This window comes from Melozone crissalis, unplaced genomic scaffold (genome assembly GCF_028551555.1).
Source record: "Melozone crissalis strain CALT ecotype California unplaced genomic scaffold, PUWL_Pcris_2 ptg000016l_1, whole genome shotgun sequence".
NCBI lineage: Eukaryota > Metazoa > Chordata > Aves > Passeriformes > Passerellidae > Melozone > Melozone crissalis.
The window spans coordinates 35,082,574-35,096,955 of record NW_026535794.1 but is presented as its reverse complement, the minus strand read 5'-3'; the positions used below and the strand labels follow the sequence as shown (position 1 = coordinate 35,096,955).

Genomic DNA, 14,382 nt, shown 5'->3' with positions numbered 1-14,382 from the left:
AATGTTACTCAACTGAAACTCCCACTGTAATTCATAGGTTTCATTCAAGTAAATAAATCAGTAACAAGTAAAAACATTACAAGTCATCCTCTAGTTCAGGCAAATTACATTCTTTTTTCTCTACTGGAAAACACACACACACACAAAAAATCTTTCAAAACCAAAGTAGAAATTTTTTTAGAATAATATTTTACATCCCACTCCCCAAAGCTGTTTTTGTCTTTGTCATTTTTCTACTGTTCTATTACCAAGCACTGTTCTGTACCAGTAGAACTGTTCCCTCAAGTAATTTCCACCACTGAACATACAAGCAATAACAAATGAGGTCCCTTAATTATTTCCAGGTTTTTCCAATAAGCAGTGTTGGCAACACAGCGCTTAGCTCTCTGTCCATCACACAAATAACAAGGCAAGCCCTGTAAACATGGCAGGGGTGTCTCTACTTTCCTGTTTGTCTAATGGACAAGCAGGAGGAGTAAGAAGGAAATGTATACCTCAGTGGTGGGATTTCCTTGTCAACATGGGATAGGTTTTTGGCTAGAAGTCATTTATACATACATTCATACACTGTCTTCAAGGACACAACTTACAGCTTCCCAACTTGGTCATAAGGAAAATTGAACATCTCCAAGGACGCTTCTTCCAAAACAAGAACTGATTTTTTTTTCCCCCCCTTGAGGCTTGAAATGTGGTTTTGTGCTTTTGTTCTCAGACCCTGTTTTCTTTTATATATGGGGTTTTGCTTCCCTCTGCATTTATGGGTTCTACTTGGGTCCAATATTGTTTCTAGTATTTGCTTTATAGGACTTAGGGCCCCACAACTCCTTGATGTTGCATTAATGTGCAACAAAAAGCTCCATGCTACCAGGCTGAATACAGAAAAAGACCAGACTGGAAGGGACCCCAGCTTTCCCCACAGAGAAGTATAGTTTCACTTGATGGCTTCTGGAATGAACTTGGCCTATTATGTTTTATATAGATTTTGAATAAATCCTCTGAGTCACAGATTTCTTATTGGAACAATAGAACAATATACAGGCCAGGGGAAAATTTGGAATAAAGTATGGATTTTCTTCCCTGCCATGGAGCCCAGATTCCATATCTTTCTCCACATCCATTTAGTATGGCACAAAGGGAACTCACTGACTGAAATAGCAACTTCCCTTGCTACTTCACAGTAGAAATATTATATTGCTTCCTATTTTATTTCCCTACAGATCAGAAAAAATTCAACAACACTCTAGGTCTCTCTCCTCTATAGGCTTGGAACAGAAAGAAGAAATTAAAACACAATAAGAAGGAAATTAATTGTAAAGAGGGTAAAATTTTCCACATAACTCTTCCATTTGGTGTGTATGCATTGATAGGATCCAATTGTCATCTACAGACTACATACTGTCAGTCAGAACTTGGTTTACTACCTGTGCCATATAATCTCAGACAAAACCACTTGAAACGAGCACAAATTGTGAAAAATAATACAAGATCAGTTCAAATTTGGTCTGCTTTGGTTATCAGCTACAGCTAATATCTTCAGAAATTGTAGTTGTATTCCAACCAGAATCAGTCGCCCACAACAGCCTGTTGAGCTTAACAGACTGTATTGTTTTGAATACTAAAAAAACTACTGCTGCCTTTTGCCCACTTTCATTATGTTAATTTACATCTGGTGCCCAAAAAAGCTACATCAACAATTCACAGCAATAATGAATTCATGAAGTCCAGCATGTCCAAAGAGAGTTTCCTTCAGGCACATTAAGTCAGCAGTTCATCTCTCCAGGGACGTTTTCTAATAACAGCTCAAAAACACTCACTGAAAACACAAGCCTTGGCCCGAGTATGTCAGGAAAGCTTTCTGCATGCAACTCTGCCCAGAAGCTCCAGGAGACCACCACCATTCAGATCTGTGCATCTCTTGCACATCTTCCTGTGCAATACCTGGGACAGCCCTACTGCCAGTTACAAGCCAGGGACAGACAGCATGAGCAGCCACCTCAGAAAAGGAAGCCAGATATTCCACCATTGCCAGCACTTCCTTGCAAAGTGCTTGAAGGATCAGAGGCCCTTCGGGCAGCACCTTGTGGCTGAAATGTTGGCTGGTGACTCTCCACACACCTGAGGCAATGGCCCGTCTGAGATATGATGAGCAACATTTGTAATACAAGGACTGATATAAAGGGGGAAGCTTCAGGTGTGAAAGGGGATGAGCAGCAAGCACAACCAGCTGGCACTTAACCAACCTGGAAACCCAATTCATTAATCTAAGAAAGTTCTCATTATCTTCTCTATTTGTCTTCTTTTTAGGTCATTTTACTATCAAAGGTGTGATCATCCTGTCTTTGCCTGGGAAATCACAGACATTTCTATAAAGTGGAGAATAAAAAGAAAAAACAAAGTTTAAAGACAGCCAAGCCCTTCATAAAAATGCTTAATTATGGCAATGCTGAGAAGAACAACAGAATTCTAGACAGACACTGAATGGCTTTCAAGGAAAATTGTGAATTCCTCAATAAATACAATGATACCCAAAAATGTCAGTTTGGACTTGAACTCATGCCAAAGATCTTTAGGTCAAAACCACTATGAACTGAACTGCTCAGAACAACTGCTCTGCTAAGAAGCTACAATTGACATATCTGACTTCTAACCAGGTCTAGCAAATGTTAAGTTACTTGAAGAAAACTTAAAAATATCAACAGCTATTGTTTTCATTAAAGAAATCATGTGACTAGAAGCACCACAAGTATTTCTGTGTAGGATCATTTGATGCTAACCATGTTTTTTAAAGAAAATCTCACCAGAACAGAGCAAGAGATCGGGAGACAGAAAAGTATAAAGAAGTAAAAAGCACAAACCAGAAACATTAGAAAATGAGCAATGAACACAGCTTTTTCCTGTATCACATATGTATATATGTACACAATGCATTTCAATCTGTAGGGTTAAAAAAGAAGAATGCTACTTTGAGCCCTTACATTTATAGCACCAGTGAGCCTGCATCTCACAGTTAAAGAACTAGATAAAAGTAACATAATATTCAGAATTCCCCAGGAAGTACATTCAATTCTCTTAATACTGTCAAATAAGCTAGGGATTTGGATTTCACCCATTTTGAGAATTGTTCACTGCAAACATTTTATTACCTCACCAAGTTTTATGGACCCTATCAGAACAGCTGCGATTCACTTCACTTGCAGCAGAGGAAGCTGGTAATAGCTCAAAGATTGCCCCCTTCATTTCATAAACCAATTAGGACCTGGATCCTACGACTGGAGTAACACAACCCCTTCTTTTACTGGCAAAATTCCACTTCATTTATGTGAGCTCAGAATAAACGTCTCTGTTCACAGAACACAGATGCTCATAGCAGCAAATGTTTCTAAAACACACTCTCTAATTTGTTCCTTCTTCCAAGGAACACTTTTCCTGCACTCTCAGTCTACCTGCAGGCTCTGTCTAGCCATCAGCTCCTTGCTCAACACAGCAATTTTTTACTAAACATAACTAAGAGAATTTAAATTTATGGTTTACCACATGGAACCTTGTTAGAGGGTCTCCAAATGACAGATTTATTTAAATAATTTTTTTACCTTCTAAATCAAGCATAATTTCATTTTTGTAAAGAGCTAATTTTGGTAATGTTGTCATCTTAGATTACCCATGCCTTTGATTCAAATCGTTGGTATTTTGGGTTTTTTGTTATGGTTTGGTTTGGTTTTTGGTTGCTTTTTCTTTTTCAAATGCATATTTGGCCTGTCCATAAGTATAAATAGAACCATATATATGCCTTAAATGGAACTATACTGTACCATTGATTTTGAAAACTCATCAGTTCATAAGGAGGCCTACTTTTACAGGTGGGAAAATAGGATCCATACACTTTACACAAAGTCTGTAATTCCTGTGTTTTCCCTCAGGCACTTTCCTCTGAACTATTGCAATTGGTTTGCAGCCAGGTACCAGCTTAAAAAAAAAAGAAAAAAAAAACAACCCAAAGTGTTAACACTTTATTAACTTATAGTATGTTTTTATATTCCTTTGGAAGTGTTCAAAAAAGACACTGGCAAGACAAACCATGTAAAATCAAGGCGTTCTCTGTCAAGGGCATCAGTGCCAATTCCTTTATTGAAACAGATACAATCATAACTTCTTAGTTGTCAACAAATCTTTTATCAGAATTCTTTGCACATAAAGGACTTCATTTTTTAATATCATTATAGCCGTTGTGCCACCCCCAGCAAGCCTTTAAGCCCTTCTCTGAACTGACATGGTGTAAGGCAGCACTCCAAGGCTTGCTGCTTCTCTGGAACCTGCAAATTGGTTGCTTAAATGAAAATAAATTTTTTAAAAAGCCTTACACCAAACAAAGTCTTGTATTGTTTGAGTTAGTGTTTTACTGCAGCTTAGTTACCTGTCAAACAGGCTGACACTTGGATAAAACACATACTGGAATCATGCATCAGGGCATGTTAAGCACAAACCTGTGATGAAGAGCAGAGCTATGAGATTCGGCTGTGCGGAGCCCTAATGATCTTTTTCTGGTCTAGGAAAAGCTTGATTTGTCATACCAAACCCACTGCAATTCTGAGATCCTCTTCCATCCGAAAATGATTTTACATCTGTTTCAGTTCAAAGAGTCATATAAATCAGAAGCTCTGCCCATAAATTTTGATGACACCTTTAAAGAAGATTTATACAGTGTGTATTATATATATACGGGAGGTATGTAAGAGATACCAGCCACTAAAATTAAGGAATCAATGCTAGATTCTCCAAGTTCTATATATTATATTTAAGTTCTATTTATGACTTTCTGTGATGTGAGAGCCAACCAATGCATATGAAAGCTCAGTCTTTCTGTTCAGATAAAATTATGGGTGCAGTACATATTCTAACCTTGTTTTCCTATAGTTCTTGGGTGGGACAAGATTTTCAGGACAAAAACATCATGATCCATTTCTTAGAAATCACTTGCATGAGAACTGGCTTAGCATAGTTTCACTGCCTATCTCAAACAACCATCAGGAGAGGGAGAGGGCTGGTTTCTTCTCATAACACGAGACAACAATCCTAGTCAGAGCCAGTGGGCAGCAAGTCCCACATCACCCTTTACACTTTTTGGTTTTGGTGCTCTTGCGGCGAGAAAGTAACATTTCTAACAAACTTAGGACTTGTATCAAGTAGAAAGTATGAAATGTAAAACACTGTGTTCATTAGGCTATTTATTCATCAAAGCTATTTATTACCTGGCTAATGATCCTCCTTTCAGTCCCCCAAAAGTCACCTTGATATATGTCAATACTTTCCAGCCCTTTCCTACATCTTACAGCAAGGAAGAGTTTTTGGGAAGGCAGAGGAGTATATTCTTGAGGATAGAAGAGAGGTGTTGTGAACAACCACCTGTTTGTGCTGTGCCTGGCACACAGACTGGCACTGTTTGTTTTTTCTCTTTCTGACTCAGCAGTATGGGGAAAAATTGAGTCAGCAACTCCTGAACACACAACAGCAGAGGCTGCTGGAGAGCAGACAGAGCTTCTAAATATCACAGACAGAGCAGCATGGTTCGGCCTGCAGACCAAGGTGTGGACCTGGGCAGCAGCTTGCTAAAAGGGATGAGCAGCTTGAGAGGGTCCAGCTCATTTTATCCCTCATCACCCTCTCTATTAAGCTAAGCTATGAGGCAGCCTGTTCCTGAGAAGGGCTCTCTTGTAATAATTTCCTACGTAATTCACCTGAGCTTCCGAGACTTGTGGCTGCTGCTCTCATGTGGCTTGATGGGATTCCATATCAAGGTTGGCCAAGGTCAGTGTGATAGAAGGGACTACAGAAAACATGTCTTAGCATAAAAAGAGAAAAAAGAAGCAGGACCATTATACAGGAATTAAAGCTCAATTTTTACTACAAAGACAGAAAAAAAATTTGGACAGAATGACAATGTCAGATGCTCTCTCTTCACTTTTCCTCCCCTTCCAGTGATCTCACTGATGTTCTTACATGCTACACAATCAGGGCTATGGAATGGACTTGATCAAGCCACTGAGTGGTCATTTGATGCTTCATCTCTCACTGCATATTTCTTCTCATCTCACAACATATTGTGGTACTTCAGTTTGAATACATGAGTTGGAATAGAGGCTTTTATCACAGATTTCCTGGAAAGGGAACTAGTCTTTGAATTTAACAAAAGCTCATCGTTCCATGGCCTCTTTGGTGCTATGCACTCCACCAACTTACTAAGAGCTTAAAGAGAGACTTTGTCTTGGATGTACAAAGATCCTTCTCAGTCACCTGCCTGTTCCAAGTGCCTTCCAGAGCTAGCTGCATTATGGAAGCATTTCTGTTTGTGATTGTCTCTTACAGGAGCCTTTTCTGTTTCCTTGAGCTATAAAGGATGATAGCAGGATACTCTGGAAACTCAACCAGCAGTTCCAGTCTCAGATAGCTTTTGCTATGGTGAAACTCCTGTGCTTGCCGCAGAGACAATCTGTCCTTCTGCCATATGAGACCCTTTAGTTAAGACTGAGAAGTTGGGTTTTTTTTCATTTTCCAAATGAGCAAACCTTTGTTAGTCCCACTACATGCATGGAGTAGTCAATTTTTTGACTATTCCATTCCCCATGTCCTTTTGTTTGAAAAGCCTTCAAACCCATGAAGAGATGATAAACTGGAACCAGAGAGACACAGGTGGTGCCATGAGAGGAAAGACAGAGGAACAGTAAGGCAATGCATTAGTGTTAAAATGAATGCTACATGTGGGGACTGAAAGGCTGTTCTCCCACTGGTACCATGATTCTTCAGAACATCAAGGCACCAGAAGCATCTTCCAAACCCCTTTTGTTGCTTTCTCCTACCTGCTTGCATTGCACCAAATGTGGTTGCAATTTTTCCCGTTTGATGCTGTGCCAGAAGACCATCTTATCTCCATTAAAATGCTCTAAAACACTTTAAAAACAGATAATCTACATCACATGGTTAGTGTTCTATGTCCACTTTGGAGCCTGAGTTCACTGGAGCTGGACTCACTCTCACTCTCCATTTACTACAATGTTAACAATTTGCAGCATCTGTGACAATCCTCCCATGTTCTTTATCAGCTGCAGAGCTGTACCGGAGAGTTGGAATAGCTGGAATAAATACTATTTATGTCCACTACTAGCTTGAAAAACTACCTTGAAAGCAAGTTACCTTCTCCATGAATGCTGTTGGGTTGCAATTGATAGCCTGAAAAACACATCTTTCTTAGCAAAAGATGTGTCCAGATAGAGCAACCACCACGCCGTGTTGTCACCAATTTGTCTGCCCAGAACTCTCACACACTGCTGCATATTCAGTGACAGAAAAAATTGAGTTATTTTAAAAAGAAGACAAGCACTGCTATTGTACAGCCTAGTTCAGAGTCCCATATCTTGAGCTGATTCAGCTTATCTGTTTTTCTATACCTTTGACAAATACATGTCTTATATCATTTTTTTCTTGCCTTCCTCCATATGCCATACTGCTTTTCCTCCATGTATCTTATCTAGAAATGATGTGCTATTAATCAGCCAAAGACACCCTTCACTGCTAAGTGCTCCTCAACTGATTTTTCATCAGCACAAGTAGTTACTAGTTCCAGCATTCCTCCCACATGCTGAAGGCTTGGCGGGGAGGGAGGAGGGATGGCAAGGAGGTTAGAGACTGCCTCATCACATAAATACTATCAGGGACCTTTATACCAGCCTGCCAGCTTGCTGTAATGCTAATGTTGCTGTTTGTTCGCAACAAAAGGAACATGGTGGGAGGAAAGTGGGGCTGCACCCTGTCTTATTTTTTAAGTTAATAACCTTCATGCTCTTCCTTTTATCTGATTAATCTGGCTGGGTGCCTGTTCAGTAGTAGCAGAAGCTTAATACCTGAAACAATGTGTGGATATGCATTATGCCAGTAAGGCTTGTCCAGCAATGCACATTCTGTCATGTTTTCCCATGCCTTGTGTCAATATCTCATTTTATGTGCAAGCCCCCAGAGCAGGGGGAAAAAAAGAGAGGCATGGAGGGAGAGAGGGAGGGAGAAAGTTAGAGGGAAAAGGAGAAGAAAGAGAAGGAGAAACGAAAGTCGGGAAAAATTACATCCCTTGGGAACATCAGCTGCTACAAACTCGCCCACTCCTCACCATGAAACGAGCTGTGTGCGGGCACAGGTGGGTCCCATTCTCTGTTACTAGAGCACAGCCTGCAAACAGGGGCTAAATGAAGACTTTCATTGCTGTTCCCTGTTTTCATTGGAGCAAGGCCATCATAAACATTTGCAGGTGGCTTGGCCATAGTCTGACACTAAAATATTTGTGGTTGTGATAAAAATCAGAATATTGCTACAAGATGGTTCTATAACCTTCAGGGCTTGATCCTGCTATTACACAACTCAGTGAGAGTTTTACCCAGTTTCTCTCTGCTGGTTTTATTGCTCATTAAAAGGCATTTTCCCTGGCACAATTCTTCATGGTAAAGACTCATCTACCCTTTGGGGCAAATTCAGATGATTTCTAAAAAAGGGAAACTCAAGCAAAACCCACTGATTTGAGGACCTCAGCATTTGGGCTTGTTAAATAGCTAAACAACCTCAACTTTGCAAGGCTAAATCAAAACAACCAAACTTTGAAAACCTCAAATATTTTCTGAATTAATCTGATTTTTTTTTCAGTTGTCCAGTTTGTTTTCCTCATGAATGAGTTCTGGAGATAATTCTTAGCACATTTAGAAGGATAAGATGAAGATAAATGGAAATGACAAGATATGTTCTCTGAATAAGTAAAACAGACACCACAGGGAAAAGACTGAAGGAAAAGAAGACAAACAAGGATGCTCAAGGCTTTGGCAAGTAGAGGAAGTTGAAAATACAGCAATTATCTCCTAGGACACACCATGAACAAAAAACAAAACCTCCTAGGAAGAGGGAAGAATGGGGAACAGAGTATGCTGGAGGTCACACCATAAGTCTCATTCACACACCAGCTCACACAGAGACTAAAATGCTGACAATCGCCTCCCAATAAAGCAGCTTTAGACTCAGACTTAGGAAACATTTGTGTGATTCAGTGACAGGGAAGAATTAAGATATGTCATGGCCAAGTTTCCCAAGTGAGACACACCACTGACTAGGAAAAAGCCTTTCTATCCTCAACCCCACCAACTTTGGAGATTCTAATCACCATGGCCCTGAACCAACACAAACCTAAAACCTGACTGACAGGGTCTTGCAAAACCACATGCAGTTTTTTTCTCATTATATAGAAACAATTGTTTGGAAGCCAAGTAGAGTCTTACATAAAACACCTCACCACTGAGTATTAAAAGTTGTTTGGGTTTTTTTATGCTTTTAATTAGGATCATAATTACCACTAGACCTATTAAGTCACAATTTGAACAGGAGCTTAATCATCCTTAATGCAAATAATGGCATTAGTTAATGTTTTTCTTTCTAAAACTGAAAAAGAAACTGTTTCTTCCTCCCTCCCTCTCTCCCAGCCCCTCTCTTTGAACAGAATGGGACATATATAAGACAACAGCTTTGCTGGATTCACAGGCAAATGGTATTGCATGTGAAATCTCAGTGAACACTGTGTTTTGACAAGAGGTAGCATATACAAATGGCACATCTATCAAATAGCTTTACGTGACCCATTGTTCCAGATTAATGTATTAAGAACCAAATAGTGAAATAGTAGTAAAAAGGAAAATAGAGGAGCTTGGCCAGGAACACAAAACTGGGGCAGCAGATGGAATCTGTGTTCTGTGTACAGCTGGGTAGCCCAGAGCTCAGTACCATGGGCCATGCCAGCTACCATGGGAGATACACAACCTGTACCTACACCAAAAATCTTGAAAGAAAACCCAAGAACAACTAGAATTTCAGTTTTCAATGCCAGCATTTCACTTTATGATTTTACTTTGAAAGACTGAAAGTTGATAAACAGTTATTTAGATAATGACTGAGGACAGTGACGGCTTTTGCAGATGTCACTAATTGATGTGACCAAATTGCAGTTGACAGATAATGAATCTATACTGCTGCTTCTTTCTTAGTCCACTAATATATCTTTTTATCCATACGTTTTCATGTATAATACCACCCCCAAATTCTCAGAGCTGTGTGATGAAAAACCGTACCCTCAAGCCATCAGGGCAGTTTCTGTACAATTAAAAAACACGTTATTGTGACTTATGAGGATCTCATACTTACTGGAAGTAACCAGGTGTAAATATATACTAAACTTGAGTGGTTTTGTTCATACAGTTCTCCAGGCATTAGCACTCAATTGGCATTCTTGCTAATACAATAAGCATCCATACTGTCAATTTATGGTAATAAATATGGATCCATCATCACAAATTGAGCAGCTATTTACACTGTGCCAAACTCTATTTATCTTGATGGTCTTTTTGTCTTCCAGCATTCCTCATTCCTCATAGGAAATAGCTCAAACCCATAGAAAACCCAGAATTCCCATTGAAGGAAGTCAAAGGATCAGCTTCACAAACACTTTGTCTTTCTTCCCAGTGCAGCTATAGAAAAAACATGCATTATGATCATAAGAAGATTAAAAAAACCAAAAAACTGGCAGCAGAAAGCAGGACTTCCCAGTAAGTACAGCATTCTGTCCTTTTTGAACCAGTGTGCCATATCTGGAGTAACCTGGCCATTCCCCACAGTCTGCAACATGTGCTGCAGGGTCAAGTACAAACTCTGTAACCTGAAAAACTACTAGAACAACATCTGAGCCTGCCTGCAGCTGGACCTTAAGAAGCATGAGGACAGCATCTGCTCCTACAGGCAGGAGCCAGAGAACCGGAGAAATGAGAAAATGGAAATGGACTCACCCAATCTGCCGATTTGTGGAAGGCGCTTGCGTAATGACGGAACTGGACTGTGGAGACGGCATGGCTTGCTGAATCACAACGCTGGTGTCATGGTTTGGCATCCTTGTGTTTGTCAGCTGGTGGGACCCAGGCCCTGCCATTGCTCCTCCAACTGTGTTATGCATGGAGATATTCTGTGAGAAGAAGGGAAATGGGAGATGGTGGAAGAAAATGAAAATAAATAAATAAATATATGTCTTATCTTGGTTTTCTGTTCTACAGGAATTCTATTAGGAATCTGAAAGTATCAACAACATGAAAAGTTACTGGCTCCTGGTAAATCCCAACTCAATAGATCTTCTTATAACCAATAACAATGAAGAAATGAAAAATAAATATTTACTTTCACAGGTGGAAAAATACCCACAGGTTGGGTAAAACTATCCATAGGTTCACTAATCACTCTTCTGTGATTCTGTCTTGTGATATATAATGGGGATATTTAGCACATATTTCTCCTAACCAAACATGATATGAGCACATGACACCTTGATTTAGTGCATGGGCTGTTTACTATGTACTGCCTCTGCTTAGACTGACAAGCAAATCAAGTTTTACAGCCCCAAACCAACAAACAGTACATGGCACATCATGAAACAGCCATTTCTATTGGCCTCTATAGATTTTGTAGAGCAAAAATATCCCAGAGGCTTAGAACAGCACTGTATTTCACCACATACAACCTTTGCTCCAGGTAACTCAGAGCTCTTAAAAACTTCTTAAAACCGAAAAACCAGAAGTTCACTGATAACTCATATCCACTGAGCAAACAAGCAGCGAGGGACCAGGATACTGCTAAGGAAGGAGCCATGGAATAAGACTTCTCTGCTGCTATGCCTGTACACACAACACACACTGCTGCTAAACCGCAGGGTTTGACTTGGCCTGCATTTGAAAACAAACAAAACTCTCAAGCCAGAGATAAGCCACAGTGTATACACATGAAAAATACGGTAACCTTGAGAGCATTATTTTCCCTATCAGGCATCAACGTGTGAATTGTTAGCAGCAAGAGGAAAAGAAACTTTCCATTGTCACCTCATGCTAGGCTGAGGAAAATGGGAACAAAAAACCCCTTATACACACACTGCCACTAAGACTCACACAAAGTACCTTCCTAACCACTGCAATACTCAGGATTAAAAAACAAAGTTCTGTTTCATTCAAAAATTACAATTTATGAGTCAATTTGTCTAGGAAACATATACAACCACTGCAAAATATTGGTAGATAAAGCTGGTGGGAAAGAAAACTCAGAGCTCTGATCAAATGTGGAAAACAGAAGAGGCACACAACATGTTGAATCCCAGACCTAAAGAAAGATTGTATTATGGGCCAAATAAAGAACTACACCTCCTGGAAAAAGAGAGCAAATAATTAGAGGACCCCAACTGAAGGCATTAGCTGTTATCCCCTTATCTCCCAATGTTATATATTTCATGTGATTTCCCAGAACAGTGTGGACACAGGGATCTCTGTTTCTTTTACAGGAGTTGTTCCAGTCTTCATTAACGCATAAAGAGGGAGAAGTGCTGCCTACAGTTGAATGGTCACACCACCTCACCTGGAGTGAAGAGGACCCACCTTGAGTTCCTCTTACAGCAAATAATTTACACATTATGAATCAGGTCTAGAAACTCCTTATTCACTTCAGTATTCACTTAAGGAGCATGAATTGCAAGAAGAAGCCAGACCAAGGGCCTTAACTGTAATATTTCATAGCACAGAAAAATGTCATGACCATCAGGCAATAACCTTGGATATACGAAAACTTCTCCAAAAGAAGTTCTCCCTCACCTACCACATTCCTATTAAAATGTCACTTCTTCAACACATTACTGGTTTCTGATGAAAAGCCTGTTCAGTTTTAAAAAAATATATACGGCCAAATCTAGCTCAGGATTCAAAGCCTGTTTTTTTTATCATGACCAGATTTTGCAAAACCAGATGTAATATCTATCCATGTACAATCAATATTTTAATGCTAACTCTTCCTAAAATGATCTCTAAAGGAACCATGTATGGTATCATGAGTCTGCAAGGCCTGGGAATGGACAGGATGGAAATCTATCACAAGCCTTAGACAAGTGGTACCCTGGCACTTGCCCAGAGTTTTACTGGACATTGTTGTACCATGGGAGGGCAGAACTGAAAGATTTAATATGAGATTCCTGTGCTCCTAAATTAGATATTTCCTTTCTCTTTTCCTTCTTTGTCAATTTTCTTCTACAATTACAGACCTCTCTAAGGTACAAACAGATTAATTATGATGGGTATGGAAAATTTTGTTTGCCCATAAGACAATGTAGTTGTTATCTTAAATGCATAGACTTCCAAAACTGTTTCAAAATTTCATCAATTTCCAGTAAGCCACATCTTTTCAAAAAGTAGGTCGAGTATGTGGTGCATGGAAAGGAAAAGCAGAGTGAAAGCCTGTCAATGCTTTCAGATGTCCATTCTTCTCAGTAATGCAAGCACTGCTGTTGGGCAAGCGTAAACCACGCTGCCAAGTGAAAGCCTAAGGTTTCCCAACAAAATGTCAAACTCAGCATGACTCTAACATTCATAAGAAAAGGATTTGGCAATCTCAGAATAACTTGCATCAGTGAGATGCTTGTGAATCTACAGAGAAGTCCAAGGAAGTTCATACTTTAGGTACAGTAGGCGTGCTCCGAAAGGCGGTGGGAAGGTAGCACACAGCAGACCTGACACTAAGCCCAGCTGATCTCACTGTGTGCATCATGACATGCAGAATGACTCTGTACCACCAGCACAGCAAGGCTAGGCTCACTGCATGTGTGATGCAGCCAGTCTTCAGACCTCCCAAAATGTTTTGCTGTGTAGGCTCTGCATCTGGTTCTGAATGGATCTGGATGGGACATTAACAAGCTCCTTGCAGACTTGACTTTGGGCTCTTATAGAAAGAGGAAAAATTCAGCAACATTGACTGAAACTGAGACCTCTGCTTCATATATTGAATTGTTGTTTGGTTAAGTTGCTTCTAGCTCTACTTTTAAGGAGTTCTTCATGTTCTTCTACGAGGCATCTGTGAATAACATCTCCTTTGAGTCCCCTAATTATTATCCTCCAGCTCTTAAGCCCATGGTAAAGATTGTTTGATAGTAGGTGTGGATCTCCCAGCATTCCAGTTTGGAGAAGCCTACACGAGCAATGACACAGACTATCTCCCACTGCTTTTAACATTCCCAAGACTCATCCATGCTCTGAGAGAGTATGACACTGACACATACACTTGGAGTTTTCTCAGCTATCTTCTCTACTGTGCTTAAGCATTGGAAGAAGACATACGAGCTTATCATTATTATCTATTTTATTAAACTGAACCTAAGTGTTCACGCAGGGAGCAGGCCACCCATATGTCAGGAGCTGCATTTTGTGAGTCTTAACTAAGATCCAATATATGAAGAGGAATTTATGTCCTTTAGGACTAAGTTGCATCCTCACTGAAGTTTCCAGTCACTCCCAA

General features: G+C 39.9%; 1 protein-coding gene across 1 annotated transcript in view; it reads right to left on the bottom strand.

The window, feature by feature from the left end:
* Positions 1–14,382, bottom strand: part of CREB5 (cAMP responsive element binding protein 5) — a 211,778-nt gene that overhangs the window by 156,128 nt on the left and 41,268 nt on the right. The window contains exon 5 of the mRNA XM_054274014.1: positions 10,857–11,029. Within this exon, the coding sequence (XP_054129989.1) occupies positions 10,857–11,029 (173 nt within the window). The remainder of the gene's footprint in view (positions 1–10,856; positions 11,030–14,382) is intronic.